The sequence below is a fragment of the Fukomys damarensis genome, unplaced genomic scaffold, assembly GCF_012274545.1.
Source record: "Fukomys damarensis isolate Sample0158 unplaced genomic scaffold, DMR_v1.0_HiC HiC_scaffold_5, whole genome shotgun sequence".
In the NCBI taxonomy this organism is placed as follows: Eukaryota; Metazoa; Chordata; class Mammalia; order Rodentia; family Bathyergidae; genus Fukomys; species Fukomys damarensis.
This window is the reverse complement of record NW_022900917.1, coordinates 1,086,437-1,099,955: the sequence shown is the minus strand read 5'-3', so window position 1 is coordinate 1,099,955 and position 13,519 is coordinate 1,086,437. Positions and strand designations below refer to the sequence as shown.

The following is a 13,519-nucleotide window of genomic DNA, read 5'->3' as shown; positions in this document are numbered from 1 at the left end:
CCCTCTGCTGGGTATCTTCCCCAAATAATTAAAAGAATCATACCATAGTGATATATGCTCACCCATATTTACAGTGGCACAGTTTGTAGTAGCTAAAACTTAGAAGCAGCCCAATTGCCCATCAACTGGAGACTGGATAAAGAAGATGTGTTTTTTCTATAAAATGGAGTACTACTCAGCCATAAAGACTGAAAAACTAGAGAGATTTATAGTTAAGTGGATGCACATTGAAGCCATACTCTTAAGTAAAATTAGTAAGACACACATGTGTAAATACCAAATAGTTTCTCTGGTGTGAAAAACTAAAAGTGTAACTAGGATCAAAATGTATATTGCTATTGTATAATAGGAAGAAAAGGTCTAAAGGAGTACAGGAAGTGGGAGAAGTAGGGAAAGGTAAAAAGGGAAAATAAAAATATGTGAAAAGGGAAAACATGGAAACAATGTCTTTGTAAACAGAGAAGTGTGGAGGGGCTGAAGGGAGGACTGGGGATGAGGAAAAATGAGAACCAAGACGAGTCACGTAGAGGTATAAGATCCCAACACTGATTGTAACTGCACTGTACACCTAAAATGGACCAATGAACTTCACTACGAAACAAAGGAAGGAGAAGCAACCGTGAGGAAGCAACAGCACTGAGGATTTCGATGCAGCCGGAACCTAAAGAGCAGCGGGAAGAAAGGAAGAGCAGAGACTTCAAAGCCGCATTCTGCTCCATGTGTCTCCCAGGCTTCCTCTCCTAAACATCCTGCCACTGCTTCTACCGCAGCCCTTTCACATTCTCCTGCCCTGAGAACAACCATGATGGGCAATTTTAACACGGTCAGGGCCCCAAGGTCACATCTTCTCCCTGTCTTCCTTGGTTATTTTTATTTGGGTTCAGTCTAGATGGAATTATTTCTTTAATTCAGCTAACCTTACCTTGATTATAAAAATGGCAATGCTCATATTGGGCAATACACAGTGAACCAGGCATAAAAGAAAAAATGAAGAAATTCTTCATTGCTGCTCCTGAAAGCTGCATTCCTGTCATTAATGGCACTGGTGTGCTCCTGCCGACAGCTCTCTAAAGACAGGCACAGACTCTCCCTCCCAACAGCTCCACACGGGCCAGGTCTTAGCACACACAGTTTGTGTACAGTGAGCGTTCGCATACAATAAAATAATGCGCTCCGGTCCTGTCCCGGCGTGGCACACACTGAGCGCCCAGAGACTAGCTGCTGTCTCCCCACTGCCAAGTATGGAGGCCCATCACCTCTTTGTCCACCCAGCACCCTGTGGGCATTTTCTTTTCTAACAGTTGCTGTCTTGGGATCGATCGCTGAAGTCGTGACCTTTCATCAGAGTGCCCTGGAATGTCACAGTTCTTCACTTGGAGCTCGTAAATAATGTTGTTTATCTTTAGTCCAGTTCCCTTTTTAGGAGTAGAGCTCACATGTGCAGGCCTCGTGGAAGGGTACAGGTAACAGATAATACCCATCTTCCGACCTGCGTGCCCTGACAGCCACAACAAACACACACGTGCAAGCTGCTTTTCCTCCTGCTGAACTATCTTCTTGGGAAATGATTCCAGAATTTAGACTCTGGTGTCAAAAGACATAAAAACACTCTGTTTTTTCGTGTTTTCTGTTATGCTGTCTTCCCTTAAGCTTCAGAGACATGCAAGCAAGCGCCTCATGCATGCAAAGAGTGCTCCTGTACTCGTTTCACCTGAGCCCAAAGGCCGGACCACCGTTCAGAAAGGCGGATGCTGGCGTAATTTTACCGCAGGATTCCAGACTGCAGGACAGAATGGATGCTGCTACATCCTGTGGTTAGGAGATCACCAGTCAGCCGGGCGGAGGACAGCCCTCAGAAGCATCTGGATTTCAGCTCACAGCCTCCACATGGCAGGCTGAGTAGCACAGAGGTATAAAACAGCTTCATGCACAGGTCCTCTGGGATGCTGAATTCTCTAGGGTGTTTACAACTCTTTTATTTATTTATTTATTTATTTATTTATTTATTTATTTATTTTTGGTACTGGGGATTGAACTCGGGTCCTTGTGCTTGCAAGGCAGGCCACCGAACTGCTGAGCTAAATCCCCAGCCCCAACAATTTTTAAATGAGCAAAAGAGTCAGAACAATGTGGGCAGTATGGTTCATTCGTGTATCACTTTGGTAATCAGGAATTCTGGCCTGCTGCATGGTTTGGTCGTCTCCTAGACCTCTCACAAATGCTGCTTGGAAGGCAGAATGATCTTTACTGACAATTTTATTCCAAGGGGCACGAAGATATATGCAGTCTTCAAGTCACCTCTATGAACGTTACTAGACTTATGTGACACCGAGCAGATTACGTGACATTACTAGATTTATGTGACACTAAGAGCAGAGGCCACCAAATGTCGGTCTAAGAGCCACTTTGTGGCATCTGTCCACGTCGCTCAGGTGAGGTCAGGAGGGCAGGGCTTGTGTCCATGGACCCGGGCCTTTGAGCAGGAGCAGAGTGGCGGCCGGGGCCTACTGATGGGGACCCTTCCGCCTCCTCCTCGAGGGCCCGGGTCTAAACACACTCATGGGCTCAAACCCCACATGTCCACGTTTCTGAGCCAGTACAAAGGAATGCGTTGCTTCTGCCCCACCATGTCCAGGGCTCCTCTCTGAATCTGGGGGAATCTGTGGTGGGGACTGGGGCGCTGCGAGGCTCACTGACGAACGTGACACACCAGCCAGCACACCTCTCCATGTGGCTCTTCTGTGTGACTGTGGCAGCCCAGAGTGACTTCTACCAGGAGCTCAGCTGCGGGGTCAGGGTTGGTATGCACGAGATGAAACTGCATTGCTGTGACCAGCAGCCTTGGGCCAGGGGTTCCAGAGAGAGGCTGGCATGAGGCACAGCAGGAGCTATGGCAGCCTTCCAGGTTCCAAGCCCACTTACCCTCTAGTTCTGGGCTCCACCTGTTTTCCTCACACTTTTTCTACCCTATTAAATTTTTAAACTGACTTTATTTGTGTAATTACAGTGCTCAAATGTGGTAGAATTTCTTTAGTTCTAAATTTTAAACACTGTAATTTTTCATACTCTGCCTTCCTCAAAGACTCTTCCTTACCCACATGGGTGCCGATGGGCCAGTCGCCTCTGGCCCTGGATTCTCAAGTGACCGGAAATTGGAGGAGGCCAGAGAAACAGCCTCGCTGTCAGAGGCACATTTCGTGCTGCACAGAAAAGAGGCTCTGAATGTACCTGGTCAATTATTTGAGACAGAGATAGTCTTATAATATACTTGCATAGTGTAAGTGAATATTTTAGAGGTCTCTATCACCTTTTCAGCCATGATTTTCAAAAGTAGATCCAACAGAAGTCATTTCAAACTAGCAGGATAACGACAGAGAAGGTGTTTATTCAGAGGGATAATTTATGCTTGGGACAATTCATTTCCACAGTAACCTTCTGCCCTGCAAACTGCAGAGAGTGATTTGTGAAATCGAAGTTTGAAGGTTTTTATCCCATACTGAACAACGCTAACAAAATGAGTCACCCTTGCTCCCTGACGGAAGACTTCTTAGCTCTCCTGTATACTCAGGAGCTGTCTTCATTCAAGGCCACATGTGGGATTTCCACTTCTGCTGTCAGCTGTAATCATTCATTTGAACCCAGGTCTCTTAGATTCATTAGTTTATCTTGGCTGTCAGGAGGAGATACCAACAGTTTCACTTCAGAAGTCTTAATTTTCTGTTCTTTTCTCCAAACATGAACCCGAGAACAAGGATTACTTTTACACACTGAAGAAGTTAAAAAAAATCAAAACACATAAAGCATATGGTCATTTTACAGGCTATAAATAGTAATGTCACCCCTCAAACCAAACAGCACCCCAATTCCTTCATGCTAAAATATTAAAGGAACTTGGCCAGTGGGTATATTTTATCCCTATTTGGCCTTCAGGTGAAAGAAATATAACCAGTACTATAATGTAGTGTTTTTGAGTAAAAATGGAGATAAAATAGCTTAAAATATTATCTTCATTTATATGCTTATGTCAACTCTAACTTGAGGTAATTTGTCTAAGGAACTCGTTTGTTTGAAAAAATAGAAATGAGTTATTTGCCTCTGACATATTTTTGCAATTCAAAAGGAAAACCCTTCCAGGGACAGGCAGGGTGCTAGGAAGCAATTCTCCCAAGGGCAGCAGCCCTCCCACAGTCTTCTTCACATACATGGGTGATACAGTGCTTTGATTGCTAAAGAAGGTCATTTTTCGGGAACCATTTTCCAGGAATTTACAGGAAGGCATCCTTGCTCCGCTGAACCTCTTCTCTACCCCTCATCCCCACCCTGCCATGAAGAATTAATTTTGCTTCATAAATGAAAAAGCCAAAGAGGCAAGAAGGGTGAGAGCTTCGGATCTCGCTTCTGAGAGACCGGATTCCCACTCCACATCCGCCCTGGGGAAACTTCAAACATCACTGGCTCCTCTGGGCCTCAGTGCCTGACACTCAGATGGATTTGGTAACACAGTGGTCTGTGAAATGCACGTGCGGGTCTGCTGGGCAGAAGGTGCTGCTCCCAAGACAGAGTTACTGGCCTCTTGCTCATTGCCAGTCACCTCTCCTGTGATGTTCATTCTCCACTGGCCGGACAGGCGCATCCATGGCCCTCTGCAGAGACACTGTGTCCACCAGTACCAGGTGCCCAACCCACCAGGGTGGTCACTTCAGCCAGCACTAGCATCTCTGGAGAGGGGGCACATAGCCAGCACGTGGAGGAAAGAACAGAAAAACTGCAAACACAGGGATGGCAACAGGAGCTGTCAAACTGAAAAGGTGGATGCCCTGACTCCCAGCCTCCTGCCAGGGAGAGGGTCCCCGTCCCTGGTGGCAGCGCCCACACAGCTGCCTGAGGGCCGTGCACACCGCAGCACACACTCACTCACTCTCCCCTATGGAGTAGGTGGTCACGCCAGCTGTGGGGCCCGCCGGCGCGTGTCCTCAGCCCCACCGTGCCAGAGTGGTGAAACGAGCGCACTGCCCAGCCTGTGCTGTCCCCACCGCTTGGGAACCCCCGGAAGAGCGGGCAGAGGAGGACCTGGCACCCGAAGCTCTCCACACGGCGGAACACCCGGCAACTAACATGCAAGCAGCCCCGGCCCAGCCCCCAGGAGCAGAGACCAGAGAGGAGGAATGGTCAGCACCGACGGCAAGGAGCGGTGTGCCTGGCCTTTGACAGAAATGCCAGCAATGCCTGAAGTAATGGGGACCGCGGCAAGTAGGACAGGAAGTGAAATCAAGGGCGACACCTGAGAAATCAGGCTTCCCTTCTTAGTTCTACAGACCCCGGTGACCCACAGAATGCACACAAATGACGTGTGAAATTCCAGAACGCGCTGCGCTTTTCCAGGCGGAGCTGCCCGAGAGAGCCGCCGAATGGGACACACTCAGGAGGCGTCTGCCTCCTGGGTGCGGACGCCTTCAGATAAGCAGCCCCAGGGGAGGTCTGTACCTAGGAGAAGACGCTTCCACAGACGCAGGCTGGAGGGCACTGTCGCCAGACCGGCAGGGAGGAGAGAAGGTGCACAACCTGTGTGCCGCCGCCAGCTCAGCCCAGCTTCAGAGCAGGCTGGGTGAGCGGTGGTCAGAGCCCGGGCCGAGGGGCCCTCGTTCAGTCTTAGTAGGAACAGAGTGAGCAGCTCAAGCGCTCATCAGACGCGACAGGGGATGCTGCTGTGTCCTATCCCAGGGCCAGAGAAGAGCGCAAGTCACCAGCCAGACTGCTCACCCCACAATGCGGCCACCATGACTTCCTCTCTGCCTCTGCTCCTTCATGTGCCAAGTGGGCCAGTTCTACTCTGCCCGCCTCCTCCTGGCTGCTGCACACACTTCTTCCAGGGGTCTGACAGTCGGCTGACCCACACCTTTCCTGGAACTTGCCCTAGGAATGACTACTGTTACCTAACTATCTCTGTGCCACATAACTTGCACAAAGTAACCCTTGTGAGTTTTTCTTCGTTTCACTGAAAATCGATTTTTCCTATCATTAGCAACCACCGCATGATGGGCGTGCTGTCACTGCTTCAGTTTGACCCATGACAGAGCTGAGGATTTGCCCCAGGCGGCCCGGCAAAGAAGGAGTCCTGCAGATCCACGCCAGGCCACCTGGCTCTGGGCACAGCACAGCGCCCTGCTGGGACAGTCTTTGCAACTGCTGTAGGGACAGGTACATGGCAACACACTGGCTTTCATGTCTGCCCACGTCGGTGGCTTTGGTTTCTCCACAGCGGGCTGTGGAGGTTCCATCCCTGTGGACCTCCCTGAGGGTGGGGCACATCTGCCCAGCTGCCCGGCTCAACAGCTGCCTGTCCTTGTTGATGGCTGTGTGCCAAGCCCCATGACCCTGCCTGTGCCCTGCAGTCTGTGACCGAACTCACAGCCACTGCCATGAAGCAAGCCGGCACAGTCCCGTGGCCTCACCGCCCTGCCCCAGGGACAGGACACCACCAGGCTCCCCTCTCCAGGACCCTTCTTACCCCCTTCTTCCCAGTCCCCGCATCGGGGACAGCAGGTGCAGGACAGAGGGAGAGGAAGAGGGAGATGGGGCACTCCTCTGAGCCTGTGGTCTGCCCCGCACGGAGGTTGCCTGCCTCTCCTCTCTGCCTTACTGGTCTGGGTGTCGCAGGTACCAAAGCAAAGAAGGCAAGAACAGGGAGGGAGGAAGCAAGACCAGGGCCAAATCAGGATGTCTCACAAAGTTCTGCAACCATCTCCAAGGGCTTTAAGAAGAAATGTAACCAGGATTTCAAAGGACTTACTGGTTCTCCAGAAGTGGAAAATCTCCAATAATTTTTAGGGCCCAGAAATTTAACTCAGTCAACTTTCAGGAACAAAACCAAGGCTCTGTAGTGTGCCCTTCCCAGTGTATGGGGCTACACACATCCTTGAGCTGCGAAATCCACCATCTCCCAGACTCACCCTCAGATATCCCTGGAAACTGACGGTGGACCTCCTGGGCCCCGGGGCGCCTGGGCTCACGGGTCCCTTCAGGAACGATTCCACATGGCCGCGTGTTGTTATCTGCAGTCCCCTGCCGGCCGCCGTCAGACACATGCTAGATTCGGAGCCCGTGAGCCCGTCGGTTCATCAGCTGTAATGAGGCTGGTAATCGGTGGCCCGCACAGCTGAGTACCGAGTTACAAGCAAGTAACCTCCACCTTGCTTCACGTCTTTGAATACTCACTGACCAAAGGAAAGATCTGCACAGCCTTCCGGCAGTGTCGGCGGCATCATCAGCCCCAGCAGGCCGCATCTGGCTTTGCTACTGGAGGGAGAAGCACAGACATCGAGGCAACCACTGGGACCAAAGAGCCTGGGGTCGAGAACTTCCCAGCCCTGCTATTGTACATAAGAATGAGAGCAGCATACTGGGCGCACACCAGACATGTAAATAGCCTCCAAATTCTGCAGAGGTTCGTTCTCTGCAGACCTCTTTGATAGCAGAGGCCATGTCGTTTGTACACAAAAGCTTTACGCACTAAGAGGCTGCCCTGCCTCCCTCCGGCCATGGGGCCAAAACCAAAGTGGCTTTGGAATTTCCCAACTTTGCTGCACAAGATAATCTTGTACTGGAACAAAAGTCAAGGATGACTCAGAATGCAATTAACGAATAGCAAATGACACCAACAGCCTGCAGTATTAACAAAAGGAAAGGAAGAAGACCAGCCCGGGAGCAGCTGCCAAGCGCCCACACAGAGGAGAGGCCAGATGGAAGTAAGACTTCCTAAACCAGCAAAGACCGCGAGGGCTGAAGGCTCTGCAGTGCCCCAGCCTCGCAGCCCGCTGTGGCTCTGCCCGCATCACCTTCAGAGACCAAGGCCTCCTCCCTAAAGGGTGAACCCGACACAAATGACAGGGGAGAAAAGAGGCTGACGCCCTGTGAGGGCCCAGCTGCAGGTCGGCCTCTGAGACAGAAGGAGGCTTCCGAGCTGGGTCTCCCTGGCACCTGGGGCCAGCGCCTCGGCACGGCTCTCTCAGGAGCGTTCCCTTCCCAACACGCAGCTGCTTGGAACTCTTCCCTGTGCACTTGATGAGGTGGAGGGAAAGAAAAGCCATAGCTCCCTCTTGCCTGTACCCCTAGACACTAGCCAAAGAGAGGCTCTGCCAGGGCTTTCAGGAGGGCAGGGCTTTTCCAGCAACCAGCCTCAGTTTACCCTGAAATGGCCTCCACATCAATACCCACTCCTCTTGGGACATACACCAGGGCTCAGAAAGCCTTCCTGAAAAGGGCCAGATATGAAATATTCTAGGCTCTATAGGCCACTTATCTGTCACAGCTTCTCAGCGGTGTAGCTGCAGGAGAAAAGCAGTCCTAGACGTGAATGGATGTGGCTCTATTCTAATAAAACTTTATTGTTGGGGACCAGGCCTCATATCTCAGATCTCGCAGCCTCCAGGTTGGTGCTATCCTGCCTCAGGAACAGGGAGCAGGAAGTACGGGGAAGGCCACACGCCCTCTGGCTATGGGCAGAATGCCTTACCTGGCACCCTGAGGCAAAACAGCATCTCTGAGGCCAGCTGTCCACACACAGGCATTCGGGTGTAGAGAAAATCTGACTCCTCACCAGTTTAATCCTTATCCACCCAGGCTCTGTAGTTGTTGTTCCAAGGAACACGTGCTGCCCCCGTCACCTGCGCCTCACTGGGTAATAAAAGTGGGCCAACGGGGGGGTTTTATTGGAGTCTGTCCACTGGAGGCAGAGTTCCTCCCCATCCCCCATGTCCTGAAAACTGTCTTTTTATTCCTCACTGTTCCCCGCAAAAGGTAGCTGAGGGTCCAGTCAGCACTCAGTATTTAATTATAAACAGAGGCCCACGGAGCCACGAAGTACAATCTGCTGACTCTTGATATAAAGGATAGAAACTTGGAATATTAACAAAATTTTCCCATATTGCATAGCCAGAGTAACATATGAAAGAGAGTTGAAACTCAATTTCTCATATATTTAATTTTAGTTCAAAGCTGCTTGTGGAATTCATTCATTTCTCTCCACTCAATTAAGAAAAGGTGCCATCCTATCTTGGGACCCCAGGGGCCTGGTTCCAGGGCTCCTGCAGACCTGGAACACTGGGATGCCCAGATGCCCGCATTCCTACGTAAGCAGCTGGTGTGTGCCCCTAAACACTTCCGATCAGTTCTAGATGATCATTCCAGCATAATGTAAATAGTGTCATACCACTGTTCAAGGAAAAATGACAGAGAAGTCTGTATGTGTTTCATTAGAGACACAATTTTTAAAAATATTTTTTGGTCTGAAACTGGCTGAATCTGGATTTGGAGCTCACAAACTCAGGGGGCTTCCTGCATCCTCTGCCTGCTAAGTTCTGAGCATCTTTCTAAAAGTCAATTCACCACTACAGAGAACAAATAACAGAGTAAATCAAAGTTGGAGAGCATTGCAGGACCGTCTGCCTTGTAGCACTCAGTCTGGGAGAAGCGCAGGCAATTGTGGCTGGCTGGGGAGTGAAGTCCTTGGGAAGGGACAGCAGCAGTGTGCAGGGGACACCACACAGCAGCTTCCCATGAAGAACTAACAGCAGGACACAGCAGACCCGGGCAGTGGCAGATGGGGCTCAGAGAGCGCTTTGCAGGAGACTGGAGGGAAGACACAGGCAGAACCGCAGGGCAGAGCAGGAAAGGAAAAGGGCCTGTCTGCAGGGAAAGGGTGGGAAAAGCAGTGCTGCTGCTCCTGTCTGAGCCTCTGAGAAGCCTCTCTTGGGGGCAGGGTGGATGCCAGGAGGGGAGGGCTGGCCCTGGAGCTGCATGGTCAGGGCCTAATCATCCTCCTGCAACGTGAAACTGCAGCAGAATTTGAAGGCCTTGTTCACTCTGAATGGCGCTGAACCATAGGGGTTGAAGGCGCCTGAGACAAGGGACCAGGGAGGGTAAAGAAGGCAAGGGCAGCTGTCACCCACAGGAAAGGACCCCTTGCCTGGGCCTTGAAAGCCATCCTCGCCAGGGGAGCTGGTCAGGGAGGAACTTGCCCTGGCCTGCAAGTGGCCCAAAGCTTTATTCCTTCTTGGCTCTTCTGATTCTAAAATGGAACAAGCAAGCAGTAAACCCTATTGACTGAAAACTTAGCACAGAGCTGAACGGTTCCTCCCTCCCTCGAAGATCAGGAGTCTCATATTCATATGAGGTCGCAGGGACATTTCTACAACTTGATTTAAAAGAATTGGCTCCTACTGACCTTTACTGGAAATGGCCTTCGGTGCCGACCTTTGCATAAATCATACACACACACTGTCTTCAAGTTTAGAGACAAATGATTAAAAAATACTTATTGATTGTTACGTTTTGGAAGCCTTCCACAGGGGTAAATAAAAATACAAGAGCATCCTCTCTGGCTACTGACTGCACAGCCACCAGCCAGCAAAACAAAGTCTCCAAGATTTCCCAAATGCTAGAACACTATGTTTTAAACATGCATCTTCTTTGTAAACTTTCAAAGTATGGGACAAAGGAAACCACAGGATGTAGACACTGGTCCATACATTGCTCTATCTTAGGAAGGTGAGGAAGGATCCTTACGAAGTGGAAAGACACAAAGGCTGTTTATTGTGACCATGTTGCTAGTAATTCTGAAAAATGTGATACCACAGAAGAGAGTCAGACGCAGACACACACCCAACTGCCTCACCCAATAAATCTGAGGCTGGACACGTTAACTGTACTTCTCTTCCCTGTCTGACAAGCAGGAGAACACTCTCTCCCCACCTCATGCTAACCTACAAGCCACACAGATCGTTGATCTTGAAATAAATCCATGTCAAGATCATTGTCTTAACAGCGCCATTTCTCCAGGTGACCAGTAAATCATTGGCCTCTTTGGATAATTTTTTTCTCAGCCTGTTCAGCTGCAAGACCAAAAAGTTGATGAAATTTGAGAGCATCTCATAAAGTGATTTCTAGAGACAGCTAGTGTCTTAAGAAAACTATTTTTAAATACTTATTTTACCAGTATTCAGGCTTAAAGATTGCATGAGTTCTCTTCAATGAGAAGAGGACTGACAGGGAAAACGAGGCCAGGAAGAGAGGGGTGGGAAAGGAATGAAAATAGAACTAAGATGCGTCTTGTCCATGTGCCGGCTCCCCACAATGAATGTGGTCATTACGCACCCCAAACATGTACTGATAAAAATAAAAATTAAAACAGAGCTAGATTAGCATAAATTATCATCTAGCTTCACCTAGCATTGACAGTGCACATTTATTCTGCATCAGAAACTCCTGACAGTGGTGACATGAGCTGCATGATAATCACCGTGTTTGGTTTGATTAATGATTTAGCAGAATAAATGGGTGAATTTCCACTCATGCACTGATCGCTTCAGTTTCTGAGGTGCTTGCTTCTTACCCTAAGGCAGCTACGTGCAGTAGAATCAAAATAGAGGTGGTCCAGGTTGCAGTATCAAGTACAGCAGATGGCTATGGTCAGAAAGTACCCACGTGAAAGACAAAAAAATATAAGACATAATAGAAGTTGGAGTGAAGAAAATTTCTCATTAAGGGAAACAGTCTTTAGCAGGTTCTTTGGTGAATGAATTTGTTTGGTCACTTGATCTTCTGATCAATCATATTAACAAAGACAAAAGATATGCAAATTTGCAGGGACAATAGCTAGCCCAATTGCTGTGATCACGCCCAGGAGGGAGAGGCAGACAGTAACTGGACTCACTCTTCCAAACCTTGCATAACCAAAGAGCATTTCAGAAGTATGCTTGGCTAGGGTCTGAAAGCTGTGCCATAATCATTGACCAAGAACAATGCAAACAAGGATCAACTTTATTTCGAAAAGTAAATTAACATATGAAATGTGTACATGATTTAAACCCAGCAGAATTATGTGTTTACTGTCACAGCTGAATAGTTGCATGGCAACAAAACAATATGCATCATTATGTTTGAATCACCATTTTATTGTATGTTTTAAGCAAATGAAATACTACATTCTGGGGGCAATTTGGGACCAACTTTCTTTCCTATTCCCCTAAAAAAAATCCAAACTAATTTACCATGATTGAATTATCTTAAATACTACATGATTGGTATACTGAGAATAACAAGATATTTCTCCAAATTTATTTGTTTACTATGAAAATAAACTAACCAGAGACAAAAATGGACCTATTATAAACTATTCCTATGAGTAATGCTTGACTATTAAGCTGCAATTATCAAAAGTCTGCAAGATTTTGTTTGCATTCTCTTCTCCTGCTTACCTGTTGTTATTTCACCTGTAGCAGCAAAAGATTCACTGCACTTTCAAGTTTGGAATCTCTACACTACCCAGTTGAAGTTGAAGCGTCAAATAAAGTAACAGTGATCTTAGTTCAGTCCCTAGTGGACAAAAGTAGAATAACTATTACTTGGTGTGATTCAGCAGGCTTGGATCTAAGTCACTGTGACCAGACAGGAATAAAAGAGCATTTGTCCTTTCCCATCTCCTATCCTCTCAGAGGTTTGCTCTCCTAAAGAACTGCTCTGGAGAAGTCAGGCTGTGTTTCTCCCATACGCACAGAGTAAATCTGTGCAAAGGCAGGGCACTCCTGTAACACAAGCACCCAACACAACTTCTTACCTGACAACCACACACGGAGAGCAGAGAGAGCGTGCTGCAAGAAGGGCTCTTGTAAAGGGCATAATTTCAGCAAAAGTTTTCCAGGGATTTAGAGAGAAACCATGGATGAAGCTGTTCACTTTGATTCCTGTGCTTCGTACTCAACCTGGCATTCACCTGGACCTGGGGACCCAGAGACCACCCTGTCTCCACAGCCATCGCCTGAGAAGAGGACCTTGGCTTGGGCAGCGCCCGAGTGCCGTGCTCGGCCAAGTCCGCAGGTGCACATCTGTGTGAACACACCAAAGCCCCTTCCCAGGAGCTCACACTAAATCCACCTCTGTCTCAAGGACAGAAGGCACATTCACACATATATACATTATGACATCACAGAAACAAGTCTGCTGTTAACATGAGGTCTGCTTACTTGCATACACAGTTTCTGCAACCAGATAGCCTACAGGTGGTTTATACGTTTACTCACACTTTATGTTAATTTCATTAAAGGTTGAACAAATTAAACATTTAGTGAAGATTTCCAGTGCTAGCTGCACAAAGTTCCCTAGGGCAAAATCGATCTGTTTCTGCATTACTACCACCAAGAGGACTCCTTCTCCCGCCCACTTGCTCCTTGACAGACTCCAGCTTTCTTGGCTGTAGTTGGGTTTGACAGGCAGCGAAATCAAGACTAACTTTAGTGTTCCAAGTCATGCCAGCCTGGGGCACACACACCCCCGGGGGGCTTGTACACGGCTGGGGGAGCTTGCACACACCGATAGAGCCTGTACACACACGGGGACTTTCCGGGTCTTGGGAGCCCGCACCGGGCACCTGGGGCGGAGGTGGGCCGGCTGCCGACTCACCTTCTGCAGCCACTGCGTGTAGTTCTCCATGGCGTGCTCCAGGTGCTGCAGCCGGCGCGCGGGC

General features: G+C 48.9%; 1 protein-coding gene across 2 annotated transcripts in view; it reads right to left on the bottom strand.

The window, feature by feature from the left end:
- Positions 1-13,512, bottom strand: part of Angpt1 (angiopoietin 1) — a 178,383-nt gene extending 164,871 nt beyond the window's left edge. Inside the window, exon 1 of one of the 2 annotated variants that reach the window (XM_010615722.3) lies at positions 13,456-13,512. In XM_010615722.3, coding sequence (XP_010614024.1) covers positions 13,456-13,485 — 30 coding nt within the window. In that variant the 5' untranslated portion in view covers positions 13,486-13,512. Of the gene's footprint in view, positions 1-6,950; positions 7,405-13,455 lie in introns of those variants that run through there. The other variant, XM_010615721.3, reaches the window with a different exon arrangement.
- Between the last annotated feature and the right edge of the window lie 7 nt (positions 13,513-13,519).